Raw genomic sequence first — 14,580 nt, forward strand, 5'->3', positions numbered from 1 at the left:
CTTCTCTTTACACTACACTGGGTATATGGTTCATTTTTTTTCACCTGTGTGATTTATATGTCTGTTTTCCACAGCTTTCGTTTTGATATCAGAAACCGTTAATCCTTCAAAGTCCTGCAATTGTGGTATTAAGTACCAAAAGCTTTGATTTGCAATTGGCATGAGAATATGCTTTAACCATTTTATAATAATTCTGATTTGTTTTTAAATGACAACATTTTTTACCACTGAAATCCTCAAATACAGAATTTACTCTAACACTTCAATAAAAATATGTTCATTCTAATCTAGGCCTCTGAGTTTACTTCTTTGGCTTCACATCAACCTTTAGTTAAGGCTAATGTTTAATGACTCTTAGTTTACTTTGTGGTAAAGTAAAATTAATATTTATTGTTTTTATGGATTATGGAGATAGTATATAGCCCCATATGAATATATGTGAATATGTATGTATATATGTAAATTGTTGGCAATCAGTAATAAATTTTATTTTTAATGACCCTATATGTTTTTTTGAAGAAAACATTAAAGGCTACTATTAGGGTCGTAATAAACAATATAGTTTCGCTTGTGGGTCCTTCTAATGATTACTACTGTCATTGAAGCCATTTTTAAAAATTGCAGGCTTTTAATGCCTCTACGGTATAATTCATTTTTTGCTTAGTTATAAGAATAATATAATTCTTCAGCTTTGATAGAAACTATGATAGTGATTTTGGTGCCATTAAACCTGCATATGAAACATTTTTTAAAACTATGGATGGATGTATTTGTTTGGAGCAGGTGTGTAAGGGAGGGTTCCATGAAGCAGTTGTTGTTAAGAAGAAAACAAATAGAAACACGTGGGTCTGTAGCTTGCCTACTGAGACACACACATACCTCACTAATGGAAGTATTTGCAAAAGAGTATAAAATCTCTGGGGGAAAATGATCCAACATTTAATTCATATACAGGTAATTCATTCATTACAGGACTTTAGGGGGAAAAGGCCAAAAGCTATTTGTGGTTTGCTTTTTTGTCCCTTTGTTAGGTTTCTTCCTAATTTTGAACAATATTCCAGGATTCTGGCTTCACTTAGAGAAATCAAGCATTTACAACTGAAGGCTAAGAAACTGCTTTTCAGACAATAAAAAACCCTAGACATTAACTATCTTTTGGAATTCGGTGTTTTTCAGGGAATGATGTACCTGGAAGAAAGACGGCTTGTTCATCGGGATTTGGCAGCTCGAAATGTCTTAGTGAAGTCTCCAAATCATGTGAAAATCACAGATTTTGGACTAGCCAGACTCTTAGAAGGAGATGAAAAAGAGTATAATGCTGATGGAGGAAAGGTGGGCATCTCTTTAGAGCAATATTGTTTGAAAATATAGTATGATATACTTTTATTTCCTTATATGTTATAAGAAGAAGCCAATAAGCCTGAAGTTAAGAGATTATCAAATCTCACCACCTTCCATTTTTCAAAAAGAGTCAAAATAAGACAATTCGTCTCTAGTGCTCCTTATGTCATGTCCAGTGTTGGGAAGTAGGTGGGTCCTTAGGAAATCTAGAAATTACACTTAAGGGCCATGGACATTGTTTCAGTGATCCTAAGAATGCAGGACTGACTACTGCAGAGAATCACAGCTATTCTTGCATAAACTAGAGAGAAGCCAGGTGACTACCAAGAACCATAACTCATTGGAAAGTTCATCATCCTATTTAACTTTTAATCCTCCTATGCCAGGTACAACAGATTCCTCTTAATCTGGTTGTATGTCTTTAAGCTTATATAATATAATTGACCAACATATTTTATTTATTTTTCGATTCTTTCCACCAGAATGTAGCCTGCTATATTCCGGGAATCTTAACAGTGCCATTGCTGCTTCTACTTTTATGACTTTAGCCTCAGGCCTTGCCTGACAACTGTATTCTTGCCATATGGTCTCAGCTCATGCCTTCGTTCCAGCTCTTGTTTTTCTCATTAACCTGCTGCTTAGATTGCTGTCCTTGGCTAAATAGTGAGGATAGCTCTTCTCCATCTGGAGGTTCCTCTAGCCTTAATACAGGAAAACTAAATCAGGAGAGGCCAAATGAAATAAGCAAATGCAACCTTAACCTATGTATAAACTCATGCTAACAAAAAAGTTATTAATGTATCATATAAATATGTTTATCATGGGCCTTATTTATCATAAGCCACCCAAATATATATTATAAATATTTTTGCAATGATAGGCTTTCAAATGCTTAGCATTGATTTTATGTATCATGTAGTATATGATTTTTATATAACTTTATATGATCTCTTTATAACTATTTATCTTCAAATCTTATCACAAGACAAAAGAAAACAAAATTTTAAAAAAAACCTTCAGTTTTGTAGTATTTCCTGACATTTCCTTGATTTTATTAGACTATTTTGCCTGTTTACTACCAAATTGCAGCAGTTTGAGGCCACAGCTTTGAAATTCACTACAAGATTGCAAAGTAGAAGTCTATAATATAATCACATGACTTGACTTGTCTTGAGAACATACAACTGCAGGATTTGTCTAAAGCAAGATTCATTATAGCTTTAAATGCCTAGTAACCATTAAGTCTTTATCAAGCCACCTGTGATTTAAACTTACTTCTCTAACACAATGTCCATAGTCCGTAAAGTCAGCTAACTCCTTGCCCATAGGGAAATTACTTTCAATGTGTCTTCTGTTCCCTTTCACTGAATGCCATGATTCTGTCATAGAGTTACCTTGATATCACCTTGGTGAGCAGCGAACCTCATGATTTCCAAGACCTATTTAGTTTTAAGCTTTCAACTGCAAAGTAGAAGTGTTTATCTTTATTCTGTAGAACCTAATTTTATTTCCAGCTGTATAATGCTTCCCTTCCTAGTTGAAACTTACTCTGCTGACCCATCATCAGCAGGGTATGTGAGTTGTTTTTCTTGTAGTGGTGATAGATTTGTACTGATCCTCTCATATCCTTTTATAGAATTCCTATTTTGAAAGTGGTACATATTTTCAATACTGGCTAACCAAGACAAGGGACATCATTTGTGGCTGGGGAACAAAACAAGCCTAAATTTGGAATTCGTTATTATAGGTGTTTTCAGTGACCAAATTATATGAGAGGAAAAAGGAAAGGCCAAGGGTAGAAAGAGTCAATTGTACTGGTGGTCAAAGAAAGGATAACTGAAAATATAAGACGTCTCATTTTGGGGGCAAAAATGTAATAGACCATATTTTTAGAAACACATTTCTTAGATGTTTAGAATAGTATTGAGTCATAATAACTAGTAACTTACTTAATTGCTGAACATTAAGAAATATAGAAAAGTGATACTTATTTTATTATTTTACTTGTAATTGTTTATGAAACTTTTAAAAATAAATATATCTTTAGATTAGTTCACTTTACACATTTTATAAATTTCAATTCATTGTTCCCTGTATTAAAAAATAACATTTATTATTATGCACTACTGGTGAGAATGCAAACTGGTGCAGCAACTCTGGAAAACAATATGGAGGCTCCTCAAAAAATTAAAAATAGAACTACCCTATGACCCAGCAATTTAACTACTAGGTATTTATTCAAGGTATACAGGTGTGCTGTTTCAAAGGGGCCACCCCAAATGTTTTTAGCAGCACTATTGACAATAGTCAAAGTATAAAAAGAGCCCAAATGTCCACTGATGGATGAATAGATAAAGAAGATGTGGAATATATATGTGAGTATTACTGGGCAATCAAAAAGAAGGAGATCTTGCCATTTACAACTATGTGGATGAAACTAAAGTGTATTATCCAAACAAAATTAAAGACAGATATCATATGACTTCACTCATATGAGGAATTTAAGATACAAAACAGATGAACATAAGGGAAGAGAAGCAAAAAATATATATATAAAAACAAGGAGGGGGACAAAACATGAAAGATTCTTAAATATAGAAAACAAACAGAGGGCTGATGGTGGGGTTATGGGAGGGGGGATGGGCTAAATGGGTAAGGCGCCTTAAGGAATCTACTCCTGAAATCATTGTTACACCATATGCTAACTAACTTGGATGTACATTAAACAAATAAATTAAAAATTAAAAATTTATTATTATTATGTTTATGTTTTCTATACACACAATCAACAAATATAACCGAGGCAAGCCCAGAAACTCATATTTTGAGAAATGACTATAGAAATTCCTTTTATTAGCTTGTTTTAAAAATTTTTTAAATGTTTTTATTTATTTCTGAGAGGGAGAAAGAGAGACCCACACAGCGTGAGCAGGGGAGGGTCACAGAGAGAGGGAGACATAGAATCTGAAACAACCTCCAGGCTCTGAGCTAGCTGTCAGCACAGAGCCCGATGTAGGGCTCAAACCCATGAACCGTGAGACCATGACCTGAGCTAAAGTCAGACGCTTAACTAACTGGGCCACCGAGGCGCCCCTAGAAATGACTTTTTATATATAACTATAAAACATTGACTTTTCATTTCTCTTTTTATTTCTCAGATGCCAATTAAATGGATGGCGCTGGAGTGTATACACTACAGGAAGTTCACCCATCAGAGTGATGTTTGGAGTTATGGTAAATAAATCTTCCTTGTGAATTAAGGGTTTTAAGGCAAAATTAAGTATATTAGGTTCATGTAAAATATCTTAAACCAATTTATTTTATTGTATTGGAAATACCTACTTATAAGCCTTGTTTCTTAAGGGAATTAACTCTTTGCTCTTCTATTAAAAAAACTAAATAATATTGTTATCTGCCTTTTTCTTTATTCCTTGATTCTCTATAATGTAATATATTAATATCTCAGTTGAGTTGTCTACCATAACCCTAGGTTTGGTAGCAAATTTTCTGATCAGGAAAAAAACCCAACTTTAGTTTAGGAACAATGTCATAGAACTTCATGGCCTTAATTTTCAAAAACTCTTTGAAGACATGTTAAAATTAAAGAATTTCTGTTCTGTAATAAGAAAGAAGTTATTGTAACAAAGAACAATCACTGAAAGCAGTAAGGTGAAAGCACTAAATGTGAGGGGAGAAATAAGAGAAGATTGCTAATTGCAGCTTTGATTTTAATTTACAAACTACTTTGGAATAAACAGACATTTTAAAGAGTAAATAATATAAACTGGAAAAATGTGATTTTTAAGCTTAGAACATTCATTTAATTGCATTTAATTTAATTGTTGAAATGAGATACTTAAAATCTGTCTATTCACAACCTGAGTTCATCCAGGTATTAATGAGAATGAATTAACACTTTTTCTAAGTTTAAATAAAACCAATATTTCTTACAAATTAAAAGCATAATGCTCATTTCAGTAAAAAGGGGGTGGTGGGTCTTGAAAGCATGGTACAATTTAGTTTACTCAAATTTATACTTAGTTTTATCTTTGTTATTGCTTTTTAGGCAAAATATTTAAGCTATTCAATCACTAAATAACTTACACCTCTTATCTAGAAAAGCACAAATTATCTTTAAAAAAAAAAAAAAAAACAACTTAAGAGGCTCCCGAGTGGCTCAGTGGTTAAGTGTATGACTTCAGCTCAAGTCATAATCTTTCTTGTGGTCCTTGAGTTTAGCCCGTGTTGGGCTCTGTACTGGCAGCTTAGAGCCTGGAGCCTGCTTCAGATTCTGTCTCCCTCTCTCTGCCCCTCCCCCATTGTCTTTGTATCTCTCTCTCTCTGTCTCTCTATCTCATCTCTCTCTCAAATATAATTATTTAAAAAATAAAAATAAAATAAAAAGTTAAGACATTTCTTTAAAGTGTTTTTTTTCCTCCATACATGTATGCTACAGGTTTAAAATTTCCATGAAGGCCTCATGTATTCTACTCAGCTTAGAAGTAGAAAATATGGAGTGTATGAGATTTTAAAAAGTACAGGGAAATGCTTGAAAAATTTAGTTAGTGAACTATAAGGACTAAATAGAAACATAAATCTGTTGCATATATTATATGGTACAAATCAGCATATATATTATATGACATAGATAAATCCATAGGTTATATTTTATATGATAGATTTATATATTACATATATATTTTGATCTATGACATATATATCACATACTTTTTTCTTTTTCTTTTCCCTTTTTTCCTATGTATATATCGCTGAATTAAATGTAGCAGTCTACTGTAGACAAATTTTAAACAGCCTCTAAAATAAGTAAGCAGGCAAATATAAATAGATAGATGATAGATAGATGATAGATAGATAGATAGATAGATAGATAGATAGATAGATAGATAGATGATAGATTAGATAGATAGATAGATAGATAGATAGATAGATAGATAGATAGATAGTACTCAGCTTTGAAATATAGCTCAGGTGAGGCTCCTGGGTGACTCAGTCAGTTAAGCTTCTAACTTCAGCTCAGCTCATGATCTCAGGTTCGTGGGTTTGAGTCCCACGTGGGACTCTGTGCTGTCAGCTTGGAGCCTGGAGGCTGCTTCAGATTCTGTGATTCCCTCTTTCTGCCCTTACCCCTCTCATGCTCTGTCTCTGTCTCTCAAAAATAAATAAACATTAAATTAAAAAAAAATAAAGAAATACAGCTCAGGTCATCAACCCATATCCATAAGGCATTTTAAGATTTTTATGATATATTATAGTTGATTGCAAAAGGTATACAAGGCAGAGAGAAACACGTTGTTTATAGTGCACCTTTGTAGAGAATTGGCACTGGGTGCATCTTTATTTTTATAAACATAAATATGCATCAGCTATGGTTTATATCTTTGAATGATAGAATTGTGTGTTTTGAGAATGTTTCTGATTCAGTTTTCTGGAATTGTCCTTCTACATGAAGGCATCTCTGTTTAACCGCATCTTTCACTCCTAAAAAGATATAATTGTATTATTATTGGCAGAAATGGGAGTTTTGATGTTCCTGCTTTTGCTTTTGTATTTATGTTTCTGTTTATTATATTTTCTATTATTTTTATTTATGTCTTTGTTTTTTTATAATTTGTTTTTATATTTATGTTTCTGTATATTATATTTTCTGTTATTTTTTATTTTTAATTGCTTTGCATTTTTCTTATAAGTTCTGATAGAAGAGCATGTATTCTGTCTTTTATAACTGCATACATAAGTTGATAAAAAGTCTTCTTTGAATACATATTCTATAAATATGTATTTATATTGACTGACTTAATTCATGCTAATTTTCACTATAAATGTCCACTATAAGTGGACAGCCATCCACTTCTTGTTCCAGCCTGCTTCACGGATACTGAATCTTAATGATTCAGTGGTTCTAAAAAGTCACTCTTTAATATGCAAAATTAAGTAGGGTTTAAAAAAATTAAGTTTTTAAATTTATTTTTAGAGAGAGAGAGGGAAGGGGAAGGGCAAAGAGAAAGAGAGAATTCCAAGCAGGCTTCACGCTGACAGCATGAAGCCCTACATGGGGCATCATCTCACAAACCCATGAAATCATGATTTGAGCCAAAACCAAGAGTCAGACACTCAACTGACTAAGCCACCCAGGTGCCTCATAAGTAGGATTTAATAAAGATTGAACAGTTAAATTATGTGTAAAATTACATTTTTACATTATACCTAATAATCATAAAATATAAATATTAACAAAAAATCAGGTAATTGTTAATGATAGTATTATAAAGGATAATTTGCAATTCACATATACGTTTATATTTTAAGCTTTGTACTTTTATTATTAGTCAATGATAACTGTTATGAGCTAAAAATGACTTTAGCTTGAATATATAATTCATTACAGATAGAAGTGGAAAAGAAAGCATAGTCCTAATTAATAGATTTTATATTAAACCATATTTTGCATATTATGTGCACCAATCAAAATTTACTTGGTGAGACTCTTATGCACACATAGCTTTTTATGAACTTACAATCCTTATCCTTAAGAAAAGATAACTTCTTAATTGTGTAATTATTAGATCATGAAGAAGAGGTCTGTAGTGTATGTAGTATTGTTCAAATGAGAATCATTTTCATCAAAGCTAGCTACTTGCATGTTAATGTTTAGAGTATTTGCTTTTACAGAATGAATCACTGTTCTAGTGATTCAAAAAAGTGATTTCATTATCTAAGGAATCAACTATTATTGATTCCTTTCAATTTTGTGATGCCTACTTCACATGTATTTTGTTATATATGGATCATTCCTCTCTCAGGCTCTCACGGGTATTAAAGAAATAAATCTGTGTGTTTTTTTCCATTTGTTCTCTTTGGGTGAGTTAAAGAGAGAGCCACGATTATTTACCATAATCATAAGTTATTCATTCTGGCACCACAGGTTAGCCTATAGGGCTTTTAATAGCAAAGAGGTTAATCTCAAAATTAGTCAACATCAGATTTTGCCTATAATAATATTTACTTAATACTGGATATACATATTTATAATAAATTGTTTGATAGGCTCTAATGTGGTATAGTGAAAAGTAACATGAATTAGCAAACATTAACATTACTTACAAGTAATAATGAGGAAGATTCTGTATTCTGATAACCACTCCGAATTGTCTCTGCTACTCATTAAAAATTTCTTTTTTGTGTTTTTTATTTTATTTTATTTTTGAGAGAAAGAGAGAGAGAGAGACAGGGTGAGCAGGGGAGGGTCAGAGAGAGAGGGAGACACAGAATCTGAAACAGGCTTCGGGCTCTGAGCTAGCTGTTAGCACAGAGCCAGACGTGGGACTCAAACCCACAAACTGTGAGATCATGACCTGAGCCGAAGTCGGAGGCTTAACTGACTGAGCCACTCAGGCGCCCCTTGAAAATTTCAAGACAATAATAAGATAATTGAATTTCCCACAAAGATTTTTGCATTGGCTTCTACTAATGAATATAGAAATCTGAACAGCCTTTCTTTAGTCTGTTTTTGATCGGCTTCTAGGGAGCTTTCTTTTGTCACTGGTATATTGCTGGTTTATTCAAAGTATGTTGTTAAAATGCTGATGTAAATATTTGATCTCCAATTTAGGAGTTACCATATGGGAACTGATGACCTTTGGAGGAAAACCCTATGATGGAATTCCAACCAGAGAAATCCCGGATTTATTAGAGAAAGGAGAACGTTTGCCCCAGCCTCCTATCTGCACTATTGATGTGTACATGGTCATGGTCAAATGTAAGATTGCAAAATAATTTTATCATCACCATCATCACTCTTAGTAAAGCAATTGTACAGATTAATCTACCTGCATAATGTTTTTGTACATTGAAAAATATAAAAGTGAACAGGAAGCAATATCATACTTCCACGTTACAAAGTCAAAATTATATGACTCCCACTCTTATTCATTTCACTTTGATTCTTATCATTTCCATGACAATCACATTGTCTTTCATAAAGAGATGTAATTAGGCACAATAATGTTAGTAATCTTTATAGGAAAATAGCAGTCTAAACAAATGATCTGGATATAAAGAAAGACAGCTTGAAACTGATAGTTTAAAAAATGAATTAAAAGGAACTAGGTTTACCAGTTTTAGTCAGCAGGAAATTAGCAGGGCAGAATGGAAAGTAGGAAGACATGAGCCTATAGTGAAATAAAAAGATTATGAATGTTTACTTTCTTTTCAATTTGATCATTTGTTTACATCAAATGCTCTAACTTTTTTCTCCTTTCTATGCCCCAGACACATATGTATTATAAATGTGTTTTGGCAGCCTTGCTCTTAATTTAAATAGAATTAAGGAAGTCTCTGGAGTTTCCTAGTTAATTTAAGTGAGATTAACATTCAGCAATCTTTCTTGTGTAATCTGGGGTTTTCCCCTTTTGATTTACACAGGGTTAGCAAAGAAACAAACTGGTGAAGGTGAATAAGCATCTTATTAATAAGAGACTTTGGGCCCAGGTCTACTCAGATTTATATTCATGACATGTGTGATACATTCTGACAGTGAGGGAAGAAATAAAAAATGTGCTTTCCAGTTCAGGTCAGAATGCCCTTTTCTCTAAGCGTAGTTCTATTTACTCAATATTTAGTTAAAAAGAAACGGATACCTCCTGGTGAAGTTAACCTTTTTCGGTTCTAATAATTCCAGAAACATCTATTTTCTCATTAGCATCTTGGCATCAACAGCATTTTTCTGTGTATGTACAAATGAATGCATATAGCACAGTTTTGTTAGGAGAGAAAAATATCAGGTGATATTAATGATACATGAAATGACACCCAAAGACTTCCCAGAACAAGAATAAAAATTAAACTCAGAGAAAAAAAGGACACTTTATAGCTTTATTGGGTCAAATATCTTCAGCAATCATATTTGGAAAAAACCTTAAAAACATGCATACATTATATAATTTGATCTCATAACCAGCATAAGAAATGACTTAGATATTTCATTTTGATACTGTGATGAAACAATGAAAAATCAGGAACAGATTTTGCCTAACAGGGAGTTTTACCTGGCTTTTATGAGTTTTAATACCTTACAAAAGGGTCATTTGGCAAGAAAATCAAGGAAAGCTTGGTGCTTTTATTCTTGTGATCTCATCAGCTAAAAGGAGCCTGGGGAGATAAGACCCACTTTATCTAGATTCCCAGCTAAATAATAATACATACCTTGAAAATTGCTGATAGTATTTTTATGCTACAAAGGTTAGTACTTAGATAAGCTAATGGCTAGTGCTGAACAAACATTACTTTGCGTTGGTTTTTTCCCACCAGGAAAAAAATAGCATGAGAAAGTTGCTTTCTATTCCTTTCCCCACCCCCTCTGTGTTGGTGGTGTGCACTGTAACTAAAATTTGTACAAAATAATAAACTATATCCCAATCACCTACTCTATAGCCATCCAAGAAAAGTTAAAAAGAAAAGAAAAGAAAAGAAAGAAAACATTCTCTCCATACTTAAGAAAAAAGATAGGAGACTCTGTAAGTTCCTATAGTTACCCAGGTTATGTTTTCTAAGAAGAAAAATTAATTTTAAATTAGATCAACAGAATCATTATTCTATATTATATTATGTTTACTTATGAATATTAACAAACTGCTTGAGATAGAACCTTGCCTGTTGGATTATTTCTTTCTTTAGCTTTCTTTGTTTTTTAGATCATTATTACTAAAATAGTGTTTTTCAAACAGCCTATCTTTTCATAAAATTTACATTCTATTTCTTCCTAATTATGGATACAGTGACTCTTTTATTATGTGTGAATTTCTAGGCTGGATGATTGATGCAGACAGTAGACCTAAATTTAAAGAACTGGCTGCTGAATTTTCGAGGATGGCTCGAGACCCTCAAAGATACCTAGTTATTCAGGTTGGTATATATCTGGACGTTGGAGCTGTGTCAATCACCATTCATAAGTCGATTAACTAAGCAGAATATCATGTGAAATGACTTATGGAAAAGAGCTTTTTACTTGATGTCAGAACCCCTTCTAGGAATCTTCTCTTAGTATTCAAGTGCCTCTGCTATTGAACAGCCAGATAATTATGATTATCCATATACATAAAAAGTCCTTATCCTCAGACAAGCCATTTAGCACTCTGCTTTTTATTAACATTATGTGGTAAGTCATGTCCATTACTATAATCTTCCCTTTTCAGAATAAAAGGAAGATTGATTTTTGTTTTAATCTTGTTCATGGTTGAAGACAGTGAATTAAAAGTGTCAATATATTGCATTTAATTTCCTAAAAAATATTTATAAATATATTTTGTTTTGTTATGGGAGACATACAGTATCCAAGCAATAATTCAGATTCCAGTGAATTGATGTACTTATGAATCAAATAACAGTCCAAAAGAACATTTTATATTAAACACTAGAAAACCTGGATTGGATAGTTTAAGTATTATATTTCTCTATGATTATTTTTACCTAAATCATAAACAAGTGGACCTTGGGTTACACTGAATTAATTTTCCTCAACAAAACAAGGTAGCATTTATCTTCCTATCAATAGTCTGACATGAAGATAAAAGCCAGGTTTTAGAAGCTAGTAGCTTCCAGTTATTTTTTCCCCCGAATTAACTTGCATAAACAACTTGTTTACAAAATGTCACATAATTTTTAAAAATAAAAAAATCATATTTAAGAAATATAGGAGGCAAAAAAGAGTAGGGTTTTGGTGTCTCTCCCACACTCGTTTATATTATTTGCCACTTGTGCTGTGATTTTGAAAGCTATCACTTTAACAGTGTCATTCTATAGAACAAATCATGGAGCCCATGTGTTCTGATAACTCTACCCTATCAAACCAACCCAATAAAATACAGTAAAGATTTAGAAGTCAATTGTCCTTTATCATTTACTCTTAAAGTCACAGCTCAAACATCTTGGCAATGATACCTACCGTTATTCTCAGGTCTGAAATAGAATATGACTCCCTCAAAAGAGCCATAGCATACTGCTTTCATCATCTCTAGTGGCATTCATCACATTCTATTAAATATATTAAATGTATTTACCTTACCATGTTGTATCTCAGTATGTTACAAGCTCCTTCGTGACTGGTAAATGTGTTAAAGAATTATTATTTTAAACGAGTGCATGAGTTTTCAACCACTTGTTTTGATATTACATAAATTTGCTGCCAAGTCCATAATATTTAAGATGAAAAGAAGAATCTTTTTTGTTTGTTTGTTTGTCTGGTGGGCAAACTTTTAGGGTGACGATCGCATGAAGCTTCCTAGTCCAAATGACAGCAAGTTCTTTCAGAATCTCTTGGATGAAGAGGACCTGGAAGATATGATGGATGCTGAGGAATACCTGGTCCCTCAGGCTTTCAACATCCCACCTCCCATCTATACTTCCAGAGCAAGAATTGACTCCAATAGGGTAAGAAATGATTATATAGCATCGCCCATATGATTTCTGAGAAATGGATAGTACAAATATATTATAAGCACTAGAATTACAAAATAATTATACAGCTCAATTCAGTATGATTCCTAGATTAAAAACATACTATACCAGGGAAAGATATGCCATATATAGTTAATTTTGAAACAGAAGCATGGGTAATACAATATATACTCTGAAGTATCTTTAAGATTTCAAAAAGAGGAATGCTGTCTTTGTCTTATGTTAGTTAAATCTTCATCTTAAAAATTGACAACCAATTCAAGCTAATAAAAAAAAAAACCTCTGTGTTTATATAAATGAAAAATCTTAACGAGATAGGCTCTTTAAAAAAGATGGTAGGACTTATTAGTCAAGAGGTGATACAAGTACAATCTCTTTCACTCAAGAGACCTTAAATATTTTCTGTCACTTTGAAGTAGAAATAGAAAACTGCAATACTTTGAACTATATCAATCATTTTTGGAGGACTACTGAATCATTTCTAAGATGTAGATTTAGGTTTTGAACAAAGCTTCTGAAAAGAATTTGCATTTAATTTTAAATATTAAGCACACTCTATATGACTGTCATTCTTTTTTCTGAAAATTGTCAACCCATGTGTTCATCCATTTGTTTACTTTTTTAAAAATATTGGATATTCACTCAACATGTGTTGAGTACTTCTGTATGTAAGGCATGATTAGACACTTGAGATTCAAGGAATTTTGACATAATCCCTGGCTTCAAGAAGTGTCCAGCCTCCTTCACTCAAGAGCATTATCATAGCTAGTGGAACAAACAGCATCCTATTTGTCTTGACCATGAACATAAGAAACCTTTCAACTTGCTGTTCATTTCCCAAAATGAAGTTGTTTGCTTTATTTCAGATCCACAGCAATAATAACATAACACTCACCTGGTGTTTACTCTGTGTCAACACATGTATATTAAGACTCTTAATCCTTACAACAATATCATTAGGTTCTATTATCATTATCTCCATCTTACAAATGAAGAAACTTGTCACAGTTAAGTGATTTGACTGGTGTCCTACAGTTAGCCAGGGGAAGAGTAGGATTCTAATGTAGGCAGTTCACCTCCACTACGCATACTGTTGCTTCAAAGTTACTGGGATATGTGATTTTCATGATATGGTTGCTTTTCTTGACCTCAACCTCAAAGTTTGCGATACATGCAGTTTGAGAAATTCCCTGGGTGATGATGAAATGCATCCTCCAAACTGCCCCATACCTTTTGCTCATTTGCCCCATTTAAAAAGGCTGATGTAGAAAAAGGCAAATAAATACCTCAATTTTTCTTTTTTATGAAAAATATGTCATTGCATCCCAATGGGGAGAAACAACTAAAAGGTTTACAAATTAAATCATTAGTCATTGAACATCAGTCTTGTTTATGGGAAGGAGCAAAGTCCTTAAGGTGTATAAAGAAAGCAACTTTCCCCCCTCTATATATTTAGCAATGTGACCAAATTATAACTTTGGTATTTATAATTTTATATGGCAAAATTTATTACTTTTCTTAAAATAGAGACATTTCAGAAAAGAGTTTTCCGTCCTTAACATGAAATGCTATAGGGCCAAGAGCTTGAATCTTTTTCTTTTCATAAGGCTTCTCAGATTTCAACTTTCTGCTCATTTTAATTTATGCTTGATGCAAGGAATTCTTAATAAAGGTTTGAATTAACTAAATGAAATTAGTGAGACAAAGTAGAAGCCACATGAGGAATTATTTGGCCTTCAGTCATCATTTCCTATTCCACATTATTAT

At 32.7% G+C, this 14,580-nt stretch overlaps 1 protein-coding gene across 1 annotated transcript in view; it reads left to right on the top strand.

Moving 5' to 3' along the window:
* ERBB4 (erb-b2 receptor tyrosine kinase 4) overlaps positions 1-14,580 on the top strand; it is an 830,995-nt gene that overhangs the window by 783,372 nt on the left and 33,043 nt on the right. The window contains exons 21-25 of the mRNA XM_077770965.1: positions 1,177-1,332; positions 4,500-4,575; positions 8,972-9,118; positions 11,165-11,262; positions 12,616-12,786. Of these exons, the coding sequence (XP_077627091.1) occupies positions 1,177-1,332; positions 4,500-4,575; positions 8,972-9,118; positions 11,165-11,262; positions 12,616-12,786 (648 nt within the window). The remainder of the gene's footprint in view (positions 1-1,176; positions 1,333-4,499; positions 4,576-8,971; positions 9,119-11,164; positions 11,263-12,615; positions 12,787-14,580) is intronic.

This window comes from Crocuta crocuta, unplaced genomic scaffold (assembly GCF_008692635.1).
Source record: "Crocuta crocuta isolate KB4526 unplaced genomic scaffold, BGI_CrCroc_1.0 scaffold160, whole genome shotgun sequence".
NCBI classification, from domain to species: Eukaryota; Metazoa; Chordata; class Mammalia; order Carnivora; family Hyaenidae; genus Crocuta; species Crocuta crocuta.